Below are 17087 nucleotides of genomic sequence, written 5' to 3'. Positions count from 1 at the left end.
GAAAACCCGACGATCTGTCTCGAAGCCAAGAAACTGAGATAGTAAGCTTTGAGTCGCAATTAATGTCAGTTTTCCTATTGTTGATTTCTTTTGTATTTCGATATTTTTCCTTGTATGAAACCTTGACAGACTTTTTACAATTTTTGAAGCTTTTCATTGTGCTAGAGGTTTAATGAATGAAAAATGAATGAAATCACACATATGCTGTTCTTGAAGAACTACAAGACTACCAGCAATGAGATAGCAACCTTCCATAAAAGCCCCTCGGTTTGTCTGTCTTCTATTTCAAAAGCATACATATGATTCAAAATGACATACATCGCAGATGAAGGTAGTGAAGTTCCGAGTAATTAACCGCTGGATAAGAGAGATTTTGAATAGCCCTAACAGTCCCTCGACAGTATCGGCGACGGTCAAGCCATTCGTCTACATAAATCGGGTAAAAAAGCGCATTTCATGTGACGAATCGCTCTTTATCATTTTAAACCATTGTCCATAGTGCTGTCAACACGGACCTCTCTGCCTTGGCCTTGGTTCCCAACCGGGCTTCTCTCCTGGATCCACAATTGCATGCGTCCCACCGACCTTATCACAGAAGTCATTTAGTCCCATCAAGGAAAATGTATGATGCGACTATAAATCCTTAAGCTCAAAGGTAATTTTCGGGTCTAAGAGGGACTTTATAAAATAGAGATACTCAACTGTTTCAGGTCTATAGCGTTCGATCACGTTGGCGGTCGTGGGTGAATTGGAAGAGATATCGATCGGTACAAGTCAGGCAGGGACGAAAGGGTGAGGAAGATCGCAGTCGAGAGAATGGCGCCATTTCTCCCAGTCCGCTTCAGCATCAACCATTGTATGGAGCTTTGATTTCCAGAACCAGACGCTTTTGTCATAACATTGAAATTGCTATAAGTCTGTATTTGTGTTTCCAAAGTTTCAGACGTCCTTCGAGTTGCAAGAAAGTACGGCTTCGTTATACTTAATTTTTGGTATCATGGTGCCTGTACTCTTTGACCGCACTCTGTAAAACCTCAGAATAGCCTCTCTTTACGGTGCGTTGGGCTCATTCAATCTACTAAGGGTGATTATCTAGGGATTCGAGTTGGTATTTCCATCGCAGCTTACCAAAGTTCCTCGCAATGCTATCCATGCATTTGATGGAACTTGCCTCGTCAAAACCCCGGTATGATTCGATCTTTAATGGACGATAATATCAAGGCTGCCATTTAAGTCAAGGTGCCGTCAAATGCCCGGCGTGGTTAATGACTATACTCTAGGCAATCAATGAAACATCAGTAACGAGGGTAGTTTACTCAGAAATGTGCAAGGTATCCGTTGTAAGCGCGGTACGACCGTATAATAGTTTATGCTGTTTAGGCAGCTAGATTTCTTGATTCTTGTGGTTTCTTGATTCAAGTAGATTCAGAGACATTTCTTTAATCGAGTAAGCATAAGTAGCTGATAAGTATACTGACAGGGTGTAAGTTACTTGAAACTCACATAATCGATAGCTCCGCATAGACTCTGCAAAAGAAAGTAAATAATAGATATCACATAATTCTCTGCTTCAAAGCATTTAGTAAAATTGTTTAACGTCCAGTTTATTTATACAACTCTTGTTTATCGTATTTTATCAGCCGTCATTGATTGCAATATAGACTCACGGCGAATAAGACACGGCCGACAATTTCTAGAAACTACAAGGGAATCAAGGGTACCCTTGCAGCCGAGATTCTAAGAACTTGCAATAAGAAGGGATCACAGCTTCGGCGTAATACCTCGTGTATTTTTGAAGGTATCCCCTCTATCTTTGAAAAAATGCAAGGGTACACAGGAAATGCCAAGCTGCTCAACTTCTTCATCCAATCAATCTTGCTTGTTTGCTTAAGACCTTGTCGAGTTCACGGCACGGACTAACACTTGTTAGGTAATGTAAGCACAACGCAATACCGATATAGATGCCGTAAGATCAGAAATGGGGGCTGAAGCCTACTAGTTTTGCTTATTGTCTGTCATTTGATCCAGTGTGTCGAAACCCTCCGTCACGTTGTCGATCTCATGTTTGAGGCTCCCCTCCAGAACCCACATGGCATAACGCGGCGCTTGGTGATTCTTGAAGTCTCTAACTGTAGCCCGTAGACTGAATTTTTAGTCTAGGTCTTTCCTGAATTTTATATACGGATCAGTTGACGCCGCAGATTCTTTGATTTGTCTAGATCTATCGTACGCTCCATGGATTAGTTCTTCTTTGTCAGGCTAAAGGTATACGTTCACAAACCGAGCATCGTGTATCTAGATTGGATATGCAGTCTTGACTCGAATTGTGTAAAGATGACTTTCAGGCTCTAGACAAGCATTCTCAATGTGACCGTCAACCTTCAGGGGTGGCACACAAATTGCTTTTAAGTGGTCCTCGACATGGGTACATGATCCATAGTGCCGCATTAGAGATTTTTTGCGACAATGGTGCGATGGTGGTAGCTACTTATGATCTGAGTACTACAGCTCATTCTGGTTCTTTGATCTAAGCGAAGCCAAATTTAAGAAGAACATCATCCCCTAGTTTAAGCGCGTGGAATTCTGCGCGAATCTGTTTTAATGTCAATTTGTGTTGATTGTCACGATCGATATTCTTTAATCAAGTACAACCATGACGACTCATATTGAAAGTATCGGAGAGTTGGGGGTAATGGGAGATATCTGGAACCAGAATACTCAATTTGTATGCAGCTCTACAATTGTTGCCACCGCTTGATGCGTTCTAACTATTGCTGCTAGCAGTACAATAACAATTTTACACATATCAACATGATAGCCCACAATTATCCGTTGATGTGTTTGGAAGGTAGTAAAGGTAAGATCCGCAAACTTAGAAGTGCTTGGATTATGGCCAAGTTAATCAAAATTTATTAGACAACGTGATAGATGATAGATCAAGCAGGGTCGCCACGCATCATGCCCCATTTCTGCTACCTGATCTTACTGCAGATCCAAATAATGGATTTGAGTTGGATGGCCCGATTATGCTCAGCAACATATTGGATCCAGGACACGTATCCCCTTATCTACTACCGCCAACAAAATTCAATATACACACTAAGAGCATACAGCCTCAACCGAGAACGAATAAAGCCAGGCGGCAAACCACGCAAGATCAAATCAAACACAAATCAATTCTACAAAAAGAGGAGGAGAATAGTTTCATCCAGAGCCTCCGATCACAGAATGTGCCTTGGAAGGAAATCTCCAGATTATTTTTTCAGCGATTTGGAAAGGTTCTCAGCAATGCGAGTCTCCAAATGCGCATGCTCCGCCGCCGAAAACGGGCAGGGGCATGGAGAGATTCAGATGTCAGTGTGCTGCTTATGATAATGACTCACTTGTTAGTTCTAACATTAGGGCTTCAGATCAAGCTGCTTCATGAGGCCTATGACTATTGGGAAAGAAAGAAATTCGCTCTCATTGCAACAAAGGTGAAGTGTTTTTCGTCTATCATGTGTCCTTACCTAGATACCTAGGTATTAAAGATCTTGGTAACTGACTGTTCGCTGTAGCTCCAAGAGTTAGGGGCGTCACAAACATATACCGAGCGGCAAGTTACAATCCAACTGGAGCATTCTCGATATGAACGGGCCAAAGATGATAGTGAATAGAGAGGAGGATAATCTCTAATTGTTGCACCTTTTTATGTACATTATAAACATAGAAATTCTCTAATCCCTATTTACTGAAGTAGTCGTGCGGCCATTCAGACGATAATTTCTTTACCTAGTAAGAGGGAGACTATACAAGGAAATTTACTGATCTAATATATCGCCAGCACTATACAGTGATTCACTTTATTGGGATGGATTGAAATGTAGCTCGTATGTCATCAAACCGTGTCCCGTTTCTCCATTCATTATTATACTTGGTATGATACGTCGTGCTGCTTGCTGCTTCCGGGACCACATAAGTTTTTGATACAAAAGCACTCGAGACTGACTCCCAGTGGCTGATCCCTAAAAATGAGATTATCTAATTAAAGAAACAAATGCGGCGCTGTTAGGAATGGTGGCAGGTGGTGGAGACTACGGCGAGTATTGCACCTGAAATCAAGGGAAGGAGGGCACAATTGTGGCACAGCGCTTTAGGCCCCGCAATCGGAAATACTCGAAACATTCTAATCTGAGCGTTGGGCCGAGTGAGAGGGATTCTCCTCATAGCATTGGATATTGTCATGTAGACGCTCATGGGTCAGTTGTTTCTCTCGGGAATTATCGCGCAAACGCTTCATCAACCGAATGTCAGAGGTGGCACTGCTCGGAGGCATGACCTTGCATTGATAACCTCAGCTGCAGGAAGACGTTCCGGGATGTTTTTATTGATTTCTTAGTCGCTGGTACCTAGCGGCATACCTAGCGTATTCGTTGAGTTCTTCCCATCTAATGCATGATCGGCCTCTTTGTACAACAGATTCCTACTTCAAGATATGTTCAACGTTGATCCGAGGCCTACAAGTTGATTTATATGAATTGTCAACTACGACTGCCATTCCCACACTTCAACAGGAAAATCTCGTGCTCTTGTCACTGGTGTATCAGCTATCAATTCCGACCAGCGAAGCGGCGTAAACTTTCTCGCATATATGAGTTCAATTCAATCTCGGCTGTACCGGAACCTCACTTCCGTTCATGCAGTCAAACTGAAACCAAGTTCCCCTTTTGACAGCCGGATCATTCGAACCCTCCTAGCGAGGAGAGATTTCTGCCTAGCACTATTCAGGTCACACCCACTCTTGCGGATATTACAGCAATAACAAACACTCAGACAGACAAATCCCTACTAGCGCATGACAGACACGCCGTGGAAGTAGCCTAGGATTACATTAGAACAAACCTCGGATACATGAAGGGCGTTTCGGATTAAGACCGTACCATGATTTCAATGAAACGAGCTGCAATACTACGCAAACCTTGTACCATATTTCCTACTCTAACCGGTATAGTCAATTGCCTTGGTCTGAGACTGTGGAGGGCACTGGTAATGAGATAAAAGGCCGACAAGAATAATAGAATATTATGCTTCGTGAAGAAAAGCCGGAAGAAGTAACGAATTGGGGGCAAAAAATGTAGTCATAGACAGACTGTGAATCCAACAAGGTTCAGATCGTATAAATACTATCGGCCTAAAGGACAAAACAATCTTACAAAATAGAAGCAATGCCTTCGACGTTGAATATACGGCCAATCACTTGCTCCAACGCCATGACACATAAAGTATAGTCATTTATATTATCCCAGGTTCCACAAAGTGCTCCGGAATATTCTTCTGGATAGTTGATCATTTCTATTTTGTGGCTTTAATTGATGAACGGTGAAATTCAGCCTGGCTATATCTAAGTCAAGCACGTTGTCAAACTGATCTGATCTTTTACAAGTGTCTCCCGTGATTAAAGCTCTATATTGTCCTCTTAGGCAACTAAGGATTATCGTCACTCTTCCAAATATATACGAATATTGCAATTAAAACTCTATATAGACAAGACCCCGAGCCAGCAAAAGGAAATCGCACGACCTCTATACGCTCGAAACAGTGGAGTCTGAACGACGTTCAAGTATTGATATGGATTCCAATCCTGATGCCATATTGTGTTCCGAAACTGATCCACCACTGTTATATACGCCACGCAATTCTTTCCTCTGGCCTTCATTATCGCAACTGATCACAACGAGCTATTTGTTGTGTTCATATCCTACCCAAACACCAACATTGTAGACACCACTAGGCACGGATCTTCTCCGAATGTAACAGCAATCAAAGGAAATAGAACCACAGGAACGTGCGAAAGATAGATCAGATGAATATGAGTCTGAAATCAGATGCTGGAATCATAATTGTGGTGGTCGAGGATTTTCATCCACGGGCAATTATCGCCGACATCTCCGCGAAAAGGGAGGCATTGCGAAAAGGCATCAGTGCAAGGACTGTGGCCGTTTCTTTACGCGGTCCACATCTCGCAATTCTCATCGGCAATTAGGAACATGTAGGAAGAGAGATCTAGCGCCTGTGGAACTCTCATTGGTATCTTTATAGTTCCTTTTCTAGTACTCTACTGTCCTGAAGGGTCTTTAAATGCGGATAGCCCGGGCTGATAGTCTCTCGAATGATGAATTGCATCTGATGAATTTTGCCGAGGAGACGATTCAACTAGGGGCCTGCCGTCCTGCTGCTAGCTTGGAGAATAGACATACCAACGGATTGACAAAATGTTACGGATAAGTAGATGAAGAAAGAGAGTCTAGCTAGCAATAGCTATCTACGGTCATATGAGCTTCAAGTACAACTATTTATGTCTGGTATACTTGTTTTTTCGTATCATCGAGTAGATTTCATGACCTTTTCCTCAAAGCTGATCACAAAGTTCACGCTCTATTTGACTATTATCACGAATCATAGCGATTGATCCTATATGGTCCCTTGGACATAATTGAAACGCGAGACTATTGTATTGCTTTTCTTGTCGCTACGTGACACATAGTAAATCTATGATTCCACTGTCTAGGGGGTGGTTTGAAAGGCGTAGATGGAAATTATATTCATAGGTCAAACAGTATATACCACATCACAATGGATACAAAAATATAACTTGACTGCTAGATGACACGTTGTGCAAGTAAGCTTTCTCGCAATTCAACTTGCAGTATGATAATGTCGTCGTTTACTTTCTCAAGCAGTTTCATTTTACTGCCCTAAGGCTGTCGATCAGTTTGCCCAGAAATGTTGCATTACTTGCCCTAAGTATTCCAATAACTGTGTTTGGGATTTTTTTTTTTTGATTCATTCCGGTGGAGTAAATTAAAGAAACGCAATAATTGACTGACAAGCTCGATGATCGTGGACTCACTGGGTGGCTCCAGAGTTCTACGCAGTTATTGGCACTCCGAGTGGCGCGGTGATGGCGTACGTACTTGGTAACTATCCAAATACAATTGGCAAGAAGAGCATAAGCCCGTTAATCTCGCCCATAGCAATACAAATTCTATGATCATCAAGAACGTGTTGGTTATTAGGCTATACGACGATATTTGAAGGAACGGAAGTGTGCAAGATATAACCCACTACTTTGTAGGTATTAGATGTTTGATTTAGTTGCTGTCCATGTATTAATTGGTATAAAGCAGAAATTGGTGTTTGCTGCATGTATAACGTGTACTCTTCCGCTTGTTGGAAATTACATCGGTGAAGGCATGGTGGTAAAAATAAGGGTGTAGAGTCTCTGCGCTAGAATACCTTTTCAAGGAGCTTTCAACATCACTAAACGAGCAGCCATCACAAAGAATGACCCCAAGATTAACGATGTTCCGCCCCAAATACAGGCGTAGGTATATGATCCATTGTCGCATTGAATAAGTGCCCCGGCTAAGGGAGGTCCCGTCAGGCAGGCAAAGGCGACTATAGACAAGATCATGCCACTACGAACGCCCATCTTGCTGAGATCCGTGGTCAAAGTGGGTAAAGACGACAAGGCAGYCCCCTGCACGCCTCCGCCAACCAAGCCATAGCAAACAACGAAGGCAATCATCCCCGCATAGGTCTTCACTGCCATCCAGCAGAAAAGCAAGATCCCTGCAATGATCCCAAGTACGAGATAAGTGTTGAGAATACCAAAATACCGATCCGCAATCAATGCAGGAATGATACGACCTGGTATTCCCATGCCATTAATGATGTACAACATGGTGAGTGAATCGGACCTGGAAGTTCCGATGACATCGAGAGCAAAGGAGTCAATCTAACGAGGATATATTAGATACCGACGTTAGCCAGGGATGGAAAGGCAACTCACGTAGAAGTAACTGAAATACACAGCCCAGAGGGTAAGAAAAACACCAATGACAAACAACGAGTATGACCATTCATGGAAGGCGCTGAGCTCGACAAGCCGGCCACTTACTCGTTTCGGCAATCTCGTACGTGCCAATGCCAAACATACTATGAAGCAGAAAAGAACAACAAAACCCATGCAGCGTACCGTCCAGGCAAATCCTATTCTTGGGAGGAGCTGCTGGACCATGATGGGTAATATCAGACCACCGGTGCTAGAGCCGGATAGAACGATACCCAGCGCAGAGGAGCGTTTCTTCACAAAGTAGGTGGCTATCAAAGCGGTCGTAGGACAGAAGAGAAGTCCGTCTCCGATTCCACAACAGATACCCTGGGCTAAGAACMCCTGCCAATATTTGCTACACAGTGACACCATGAAGATCCCTACGATCTGAAAGGTAAATCCACCGACCAGACAATAGCGATAGTACCCAGCGTCCATCAAGCGACCAGAAAAGCTTCCGATGAAGCTGAGTAGAAATACCTGGACAGACGCAACCCAAGAAATTTGAGTAGCGTCAACACTCATTGTTTCCTCGTAGTAGGCTTGGAAGAAGCCGAAAGAGTTGATGAAGCCCCAGGTACAGAAGAGAATCAGATGGGCCATCAAAACCTGCGTCCAAGCTTGCAATCCTCCATCGGGAGGGGGGGCGACTGCATCTTCTGCGGGCTTCTCGCGTAACAGAGAAAAGAACACAATTCGCCCATTTTGCGAACAGTTTGGTGATTCASGAGCCGTATGTTTCATGCCCTGCATCGAATATAACAGTTGGATTCAATAGCAAAGTCAGAGGAATACCCAATTTTGAAGATATGATGGATGAAAATTAGGGACACAAAAAGAAAATGAAAATTATGCACTAACAGTGTTAGATATGCCGCTTACTGCATCACATTTATAATCAAAAATAAAATACCAGCTAAATAGAGAAGTCTTATCTTTCTCTTTGTTTGTAGCAGCTAGCCGCGACGCATCCGAGCCTATGTGTCCAATTGAACCCTGTATATTCAGGGGGTTGGATAACGATAAGAACGCCTCTGTCGCATGATAATAGGAAGCTATTTCCCTCGCATCTTATTATTTCTTGGTGATTTATCGCGCTGATACACTCGAACCGCACTGTCTGTCGAATTATACAACATCGCATTTATTTACCAGCAACGGTAGGTGAACCTAATGCTGTGCCTTCCTATTTAAGCTCTACGTTGCGCGTATTAAACGGCTCCAAGTGAGCGACATTCCAGGTCATGATTGGTACTTACACCCGGGAAACCATGTTCGATGACTGTAATGCCTGCTGGGAGCCCCGTCTCCAAGTTTTTATGTCCTCAATTCTCAGGACAGTTACATCCAAACATAAAATCTACTTTGCAGTAACTTAGCATTTAGACACTTCGAATGGCCCCCACGATATTTTTAAGCATCAACCGGCCGTCCCAATCATTACTTAGACCCACGTGTCCAGTAGAGTCGCTCACAACGCTAACATGCTGTAGCTCGATGGAACCTTAAGTTGCCATATGATCATACCCTGCGATTCAATGGAGATCACCCCCGCAATGAGTAAAGCTCATGGTGACTTACTGTTGGGAAAAACAAGGTTCCTGAATTTCCTGCAGGAACCGTCATGCCCGCTACTTTGATTCTTTTTTTATAGAGTTTCCTTCTTTCGTGTTTATACAAGCCAAAGTAAACATAGGTATCAGCAAGATGCAGCAAATTCTGGTCACACTCGGTGCTCTCTCCTTCTTATCCCTTTGCCAAGCGGCGCCGCACGAGAAACGTTCATCGGACTACATCTCGAGTTGCGGCAGTGCTTGGATGGCACGGGATGATGTGAGTTCAAACAATGGTGAGATCCCGAGGCGAGGCTATTTAACTGCTGTTACCGAATTCTGCGAACAGGCTAGCGGACAGACCGTACCAGCTGGGGGCTATCTCTCGTTAGCAACTCACGTTTTTCTAGACGGTGGAGGTAATCCTTCCACAAACGGGATTCCAGGTTATGTCTATTTTGAAGTGCACAACAAGCAAAATTCCGCCTCGCACACGGTTGATTGTAAGTATATGTACAACATGATATAGCAAGTACTGTGCTTACCAAAAGGCTAGTAAAAAACTGCACTTCCTATCTACAGAAACTATCAAACGACAATTCTAAGTGTTGGGGCAGTGAGCATTCTGATACCAAGGGGGGTACCTGGCAGGTTGGCTCTGACGCTATCTCCTACCATGCCCTAGGAGAAAACGTCCCACCCGCTCAGGATGCCGTCGATAAACTGTATACGAGCGGAGCGTTATCAGCGTTAGGTGGCAGCGGCAATGTGGCTCTAAGTCCGTTTCCACTAACCTTCACATCCGACGTGATACCCTTGCCTTGTCATAGCCATAATGACTACACAAGAGATATTCCCTTATACGATGCACTCAGTGCTGGTTGCATGAGCGTTGAAGCCGACGTGTGGTTGCATAATGGCAATCTACGCGTCGCACACACCGACCCAGGAGACAGTGGACCGACAATCCAAGATTTGTATATCAATCCGCTTATTGCGCTGCTAGATGCGCAAAATTCTGACGGTGGTAACGGAAACGGTGTCTATCCTCAGAGAAGAAACCAGTCCCTCGTGCTTCTTGTGGACTTCAAGAGCGACGGTACCACGACCTGGGACGCAGTCTACACTGCGTTGCAGCCCCTTAGGGATGCGGGCTATCTGAGCTACTGGGATGGGTCTGAATTTGCATCACGCCCTGTCACCATTGTCACCAGCGGAAATGCACCCTGGGCCCAAGCAACAAATATCACAGCCAATCCTAACCATGACATGTTTATGGATAGTCGTGTAAATGAGTCACTGGATGGATATGATACTTCCAATACATACTATTCAAGTGCCGATTTTGATAGCGCCATCACTAGCTCGGGATCGGCGCCTCTATCGTCTTCAAACCAAGAGAAGCTAACGGAACAATTGGATGCAGGCCATGCGAAAGGATTCCTTGTTCGATATTGTATGTTCCATCTCATTTATAGGCATGACTTGCGAACTAATATATCTTTAGGGGACATTCCTAGCACTGACTTGTGGCAAGAGTTGGTAGATGCAGGAGTGGATAGGCTTAATGTAAGTCTTCAAAATCCATCTCGTTTGCCAGGTCATATTCTGAACTGACCGACTAGGTTGATGACCTCGAAGCTTTGGCGGGCATTGATTTCCATCTATCGTCATGAGTTTTCACTTCCGACAGCTTCTTATCATTTTGATGTTAAATGTATCAAACAATTAGCATACTGTAAGCATTGTTTTTAACCTAATCGGAGATCACTCAGTCTATTTCATAAAATGGTAGAACAGACACTTTTCACTAGATCCCAAACAACATGGTCAACCAAAAGTCAACACATGCCTCGGAACCTATATTGACAAAAAATACTCCCAAACAATGGGACAAATATGAGAAATCAAGTATGGCTACTGAAGTGTGCTGAAAATGCAGCAGCATAAATCTCCATATCTTTCACAAATCCACCTAGTCTCTTTGGCTGCCATCCAAGCAATTGCTCTGCACGAGCCGAGCTACCACGGAATGTAGTACTTACAGCCTTTCGAACAATATCATCACCGTGTCCGACCAATCGTACCTCACCCTGAAATCCCCAACAAGTAGCTAATGCCTGAAAGATCTCGCACATGCTTTCCTGGCTGGTAACGAGATCAAAAACGGGATATACGCCAGACCCAGAAATAAGAGGCAACTTTTCGACTGCGCTGACGAATGCTGTAGCTGAATCGTCGACATGTATCAGACCAGGTCTTGACTTGGGGTCTAGCGGGACGTGAATAGATTCCGTTGTTTTGTTTTTTATGGCTTCATAAACCGGTGCAATGAAAGATGACCAGACTGCCGGCTGACGTCCGTATACAAGCGCAGGCCGTAACACCATAACATCTAGCACGTTATTTGAAGCAAGAACCGCGTTCTCCAGGTCGACTCTCCATGCGACAAGCTCCGGTGGTGGGGTTGCTGTGTCTGAGCCTACGAGGTCAAGATCAGTGACGGCCTTGTCCGATGAACCATGCACCCAGACTCCAGAGCAGTAAATGAATCCCAACTTGGGGCCACTTGTGCCGCGAGTTTGGTAAGCATCCAAGCGTTCTTGGCCGACTTTTTTGATGTTCTCGAGAAAACTGTGAGCTTGCTGCAGTGCTTGGGCGCAGTCGATAACAATGTCGATGGATGCTGAACGAATCACATATAGATACTGCTCTGGGTTGTTCACCGGATCGAGACAAAGTACGGGGGTGATCTCATCTCTTGCCAATTGTACGGCCTTCTCTGAGGATCTAGCCACACCGTAAACCGAGTGCTGGCCGCTTTGAACGAGCAAATTCGCAATACGATTACCCAGATATCCCGTGGCACCAAGTACAAGGATTCGTGGCATCTTGACAAAACTTTCTTTTTAGGAAAAACTGACTCTTACTCGTACCACAGCAATGAAGCTTAATAGTGAATGCCGAGATATCCATTCATATACCTCAGTGCTACTCTTATACTACAAAATTTTCAAACGTAGTACGACTTGTCATTCAGACAACTCCGGAAATAGGCGTCGATGATTCCGTTTGACCTTGATGAAGCCGAATAGAGTCCTCATTATTTCCGTAGTTGGGGACAAAACATCAGGTATACGAGGCATCAAGAGGCCTGATGAGGTCTTCTCTAGACTGAATTCATATCTCCTTATGGTTTCGTTAGATGATCGTACCAGGTTATCTCGATAGTAACACTAAGCAAACATCTTAGTCGGCGTGTCAGATCGAGGCATGGCGGCCGTAACGGCAATAAGACATTCTCCTGATGGCATTGCACATGTGTTCGGAGTTAGCGAGCTCTAACCCCGACAACTTTTTTCATGTCAAGATCGCAGATTCAAAGACTTCCTTGCATAGTGATATTTTGAAATGCCTATAGGCAAAACGGACATATTGTCTCTGTAATTATGTGCGTATTTTGGGAGGAGGTCGATCAGGTTAATTAGGGTTGAAGCAACCAACACCACCTGGCTAGAGCTGGTGAGATTCTCGAAAATCCCTACGCACTAGGGTTAAGAACCTTCTCATAGGTTTTTATTAATAAATCTGTGCTTTGGCGCTAATATGATTTACACGAATCCTCACACGCCCATTGGACCTGGGTGACCATCGGAAATGGCGACATTGAGTGGGGTAAAGTCGTTATTGCTGCTCTTCTTCTCGTTCAACGCCTCCAACGTCTTCCTCGGTTTAATTCTCTACTGTGAATAATCCGCGACGAACTCAAATCGAGCTCTAGCAATCGGCTCGATTACGAGTATACAGTCAGACTAGGTCGATATGTCTAGAAAGTGCAAACGATGTCTTCGTCTCCGAGAAGTCGAATAGCTCGCACGAAGCGAGCTTGCGACGGATGTCAGATTCGCAAAGTTAAATGCGACGGGGGCCAGCCCTGCCTGTCTTGCGCCAATACAAAGATCGCGTGTACATTTTCTCGCACCGTGCAGACGCGAGGACCACGTCGCATGCGCGAGACGACGAGGAATATCATAGAGAGAATACAGCGACAGGAGCGACATCAGTCTGTTGATGACAATGGTGCTTTTGGCTTGGAGAATGATCCGGCTCAGGCTGTGTCAATAAGCCATAGGTATATCGATGCATGCACCTTTTGTTTTTATCAGTGTCGATCTCTAATTGCCAGTATTGTACAGGACGTGGAACCGCATCCCGGTCGGTACCCTCGCACCGCAACTGTACATATACCACTTGAAGATGTTTCCCGTATGGCCCATCGTCAACACTGATGAATTGATCGCCGATCTGCAACAGGGGGATCAAGATAGCCATGATTACCTAGAAGCCTATGCCCTAGCCACATCAATTGTCGCCGCGACAGTCGCTCAGCTAAGACTCGACCAGAAAGAAGGCGAATACACATGCATACCTCGAGCGAGTGATATGGTGTACGAGTGTGAGAAAGCGTGTAATATCATACGGTACAAGAGCCGGCTTAATCTGAACACTATCCGAATATTGTTCTTTTTACACATTTATCACGAGAATCAACAACCAGGATGCGCTGAGTCATTGCTATATTTGCGTGAATCGATTTCGATAGCCCAACTCATGTCGCTGCACCAGGAAAGATCATATACAGATCGTGTTACAGAAGAAATCGATCTCCGTCGGTGGATACTGTGGCTCTTGTTCGTTACAGAACGAGGCGTCTGTCTCCTCCATAAAATGCCTGTGATTATAAAGACAAATATTTCACTTCCGTCAACGAGCTGGTATGATGGGCAATCGGTGCTCCCAGCATTCATTCAGCTCATAAATCTCTTCTGGACGTTTGAGCAGGCTGGACTCTTCGCTGTTATAGGAGATGGTGATAATACTGATTTTTCATCCATGGTTAGAGCTACTGCTATTCTTGATTCTCAAACTGTAGAGACCCTCCATCGAAAACTGCATGAAGTGGCCAAGGAACAGGTCCCTATTTCAGACGTGCAGAAAGTGGATATATATGTAACGCGACATTGGATGAAAATGATTCTGTGGAAGCTTCATTCGCCATCATCCTCGTCAAGCAATGCTGTATCTGTTGCGTTCCCTCTTAGTGCGGCGTCGGATTTTCTAAACACTGTTGTCAGGCTACCTACATCGGCCATTGAAGCCCATGGTCTAACAATAGTAAGCTTATTTCAAAGTCCTCAGAGTGAAACGTGCCTAACATTATGACCAGCAATTGAAAATCGTAGAAATTGCAAGTTCGGTTGTTGATTCAATATCACATTTGGCAACGCTCCCTATCGGTTTACCAAATTGGACAAACGATCTATCACCAAGCCGCATCTTAACGCATCTAGATTCTTTGATGTCCTCGTTTCGACACAAAGCTGCGAAAAGTCTTATAGAGTTACTGTGCCAAAAGACAGCAGAGGTGCATGCTAGAACGGGATATTGCCCGCCACTATCAAACAGGTCTCTTCTCGACAATAAAAACAATGAACAACCCCAAAATTCGCTTGATGGAGACGACGACAAATTTTACCAGAGACCGACTCTTTTATCCTTGCCAACCTTTGATGATGCTTTATCATCTATGGAAACAAGTCTACTTTTAGGATCCGCCAATGATGACTATTCTGATCAACACCGCGACAACATTCCCAGTATTGACATCGATTCGCTGGGGAGGCTTCCAGTCATATTTGACCAGTACATAGGCCAAGATACCATGCGCTCGTCGCAAGAAATATCCGAGTCGGCGCTGAATCCCGTCATTTCTTTACTCGTGGGCAGTAATGAAGGATCAGTTTCCACATTGACTCCTTTCACGCCAGACCATTATGAGCTTGGCAACGATAGTCCTGGAGAAGCGCTCTTCTGAATTGAGCGATTTTCAAACTTCTGGCATTATTGTCATGGAGTTTGATTCTTTTCCTTCGTAATCTGAGTCCACAAGATGGGTTGAGCGGGTTGCATAGATTTGCGGCTCTTAACGGCCCTATCAGCATGTCACCTAGTCCGGCACATTCGAGATCATGCTGAGTCTGTCTATCAGCAATCTCCTATGCCGCTATTACTTACATCCTATGGTAATTCAATGGACAGTAAACCCTCTTTGGTCAATCAGATATAAATTACAAAAGTACCACTATACAAACACCATTCATCTATTCAGTGTAACATGGAAACTGATAAAGCAATTAGTCCTGTCGGATAGGATCTAATGGCGGCTTGTTTTCTAAGATTGCGTCTATCTGCTCCATGATTTCCTCTGTGAGCTTGGGAAGCAATTTCAAACTCGCGACATTGTCGACAATTTGCTCAGGACGTGAGGCGCCAGTTATGACGGACGACACGTTGGAATTCTTTAAACACCATGCCAAAGCCAATTGGGAAAGCTTGAAGCCCAATCGATCGGATAAATCCTGCATAGTTTCTCTCGTTAGTTTTGGTCTGTTATTTGGAGTAGGAATTCACGTACCTGCAACTTGGTTACTTTCTGAATAGTAGAGGTCCACTCCTCGTTTCCATAGCTTTCTTCGCGAACGCTTTTGACATATTTGTCATTGCTGTCTGCAAATCTGGATCCTGGCGGCGGCGCTGTGGGGTGAGAGTTGTATTTTCCACTCAGCAGTCCCATCTTCAACGGAGAGAATGTCGTCAGACCCAATCCGCAGCGAGAATACAATCGCTGGAATTCACCCTCCACTTTCTTTCGATCCAGCAAGTTGTACAGCGGCTGTTCAACGATTGGAGCTATCAATCCCAGACTCTTTGCTATTCCGCATGCCTCTTGTATTTCGTCCGCAGACCATTCGGAAGTACCCCAATAGAAAGCCCATCCCCTCTCAATCACGTAGTGAAAGGCACGAACTGTCTCTTCCATTGGAGTAAGACGATCAGGCCTATGTGCGTATATTATATCGACATACTCCAACTGCAGACGGTTTAGAGAAGCGCGTGTGCCTTCAATGATATGTTTCCGTGAAAGACCATGGTTGTTGATCAGAATCTCGCCATTTGCCATACCCCAATTCAGCTGCTCGAGTGTCTTAGTGACCATTTTGTACGCTTGTATGTTGTTCATTACCGACCTTGGTGCTAATGACAAAATCACTTCTTTTCCATCCAAGGGATTGAATGGCCTCTCCCATTGCGACTTCAGACTCGCCATTGGCATAGCTAGTATTGCAACATACCGTTAACTACAGTCATCTGATTGAGCAAAGAAATTTTACCTCTCCGCGGTATCGAAAAAATTAACACCGCATTCGTATGCCTGTTTCATACATCGCATCGTCTCCTCTAAGAATATCGTTCATTAGTATTCAGTTCGTTGCCCGGCGCGAATCTCCCAGCTATTCTTGTACCTTTTCCAACATGTCCACCGAATCTTTGCGCTTTCAATCAGTCCTAATTCTCTAAAATCGAAGGAGAGAACTCACGTAACCCATCCTCCTAAGCCAATCGCCGAGACATGTAATCCTGAGTTACCGACTCGACGATAAAGCATATCTTTATTCTTGTTGGGCCAAGCCATTGTGTTGTTTTTGGGAGGGACGACGGAAAGCGAATGTCTGTAATAATATGTGATGGAAATGGACTATATTCTTTGCACGAATCTTAATAAAATATTAAGTCGCTAACGAGGTGACTTTGAACAAAAC

General features: G+C 44.3%; 4 protein-coding genes across 4 annotated transcripts; 1 reads left to right on the top strand and 3 right to left on the bottom strand.

Moving 5' to 3' along the window:
* Positions 1-7279: 7279 nt before the first annotated feature.
* Positions 7280-8626, bottom strand: BHQ10_009525 (uncharacterized protein; the record flags this gene model as incomplete). The annotated part of the gene is made up of 2 exons (XM_040882450.1): positions 7280-7777; positions 7832-8626. The coding sequence occupies 2 exons, from the start codon at positions 8624-8626 to the stop codon at positions 7280-7282; spliced, it is 1293 nt and encodes a 430-aa protein (XP_040738027.1).
* A 954-nt stretch (positions 8627-9580) lies between these two features.
* Positions 9581-11102, top strand: BHQ10_009524 (uncharacterized protein; the record flags this gene model as incomplete). The annotated part of the gene is made up of 4 exons (XM_040882449.1): positions 9581-9929; positions 9983-10882; positions 10934-10995; positions 11052-11102. 4 exons carry the CDS (start codon positions 9581-9583, stop codon positions 11100-11102), a joined length of 1362 nt encoding a protein of 453 aa, XP_040738026.1.
* A 231-nt stretch (positions 11103-11333) lies between these two features.
* On the bottom strand, positions 11334-12317 carry BHQ10_009523 (uncharacterized protein; the record flags this gene model as incomplete). The annotated part of the gene is made up of 1 exon (XM_040882448.1): positions 11334-12317. One exon carries the CDS (start codon positions 12315-12317, stop codon positions 11334-11336), a length of 984 nt encoding a protein of 327 aa, XP_040738025.1.
* A 3303-nt stretch (positions 12318-15620) lies between these two features.
* Positions 15621-16960, bottom strand: BHQ10_009522 (uncharacterized protein; the record flags this gene model as incomplete). Its single annotated transcript, XM_040882447.1, has 6 exons — positions 15621-15845; positions 15902-16459; positions 16515-16602; positions 16659-16725; positions 16791-16813; positions 16866-16960. The coding sequence occupies 6 exons, from the start codon at positions 16958-16960 to the stop codon at positions 15621-15623; spliced, it is 1056 nt and encodes a 351-aa protein (XP_040738024.1).
* Positions 16961-17087: the final 127 nt, after the last annotated feature.

This window comes from Talaromyces amestolkiae, assembly GCF_001896365.1.
Source record: "Talaromyces amestolkiae strain CIB chromosome Unknown scaffold25.1, whole genome shotgun sequence".
In the NCBI taxonomy this organism is placed as follows: domain Eukaryota; kingdom Fungi; phylum Ascomycota; class Eurotiomycetes; order Eurotiales; family Trichocomaceae; genus Talaromyces; species Talaromyces amestolkiae.
Note: the sequence above shows the minus strand (reverse complement) of the source record. Positions and strands in the feature narration are given on the sequence as shown.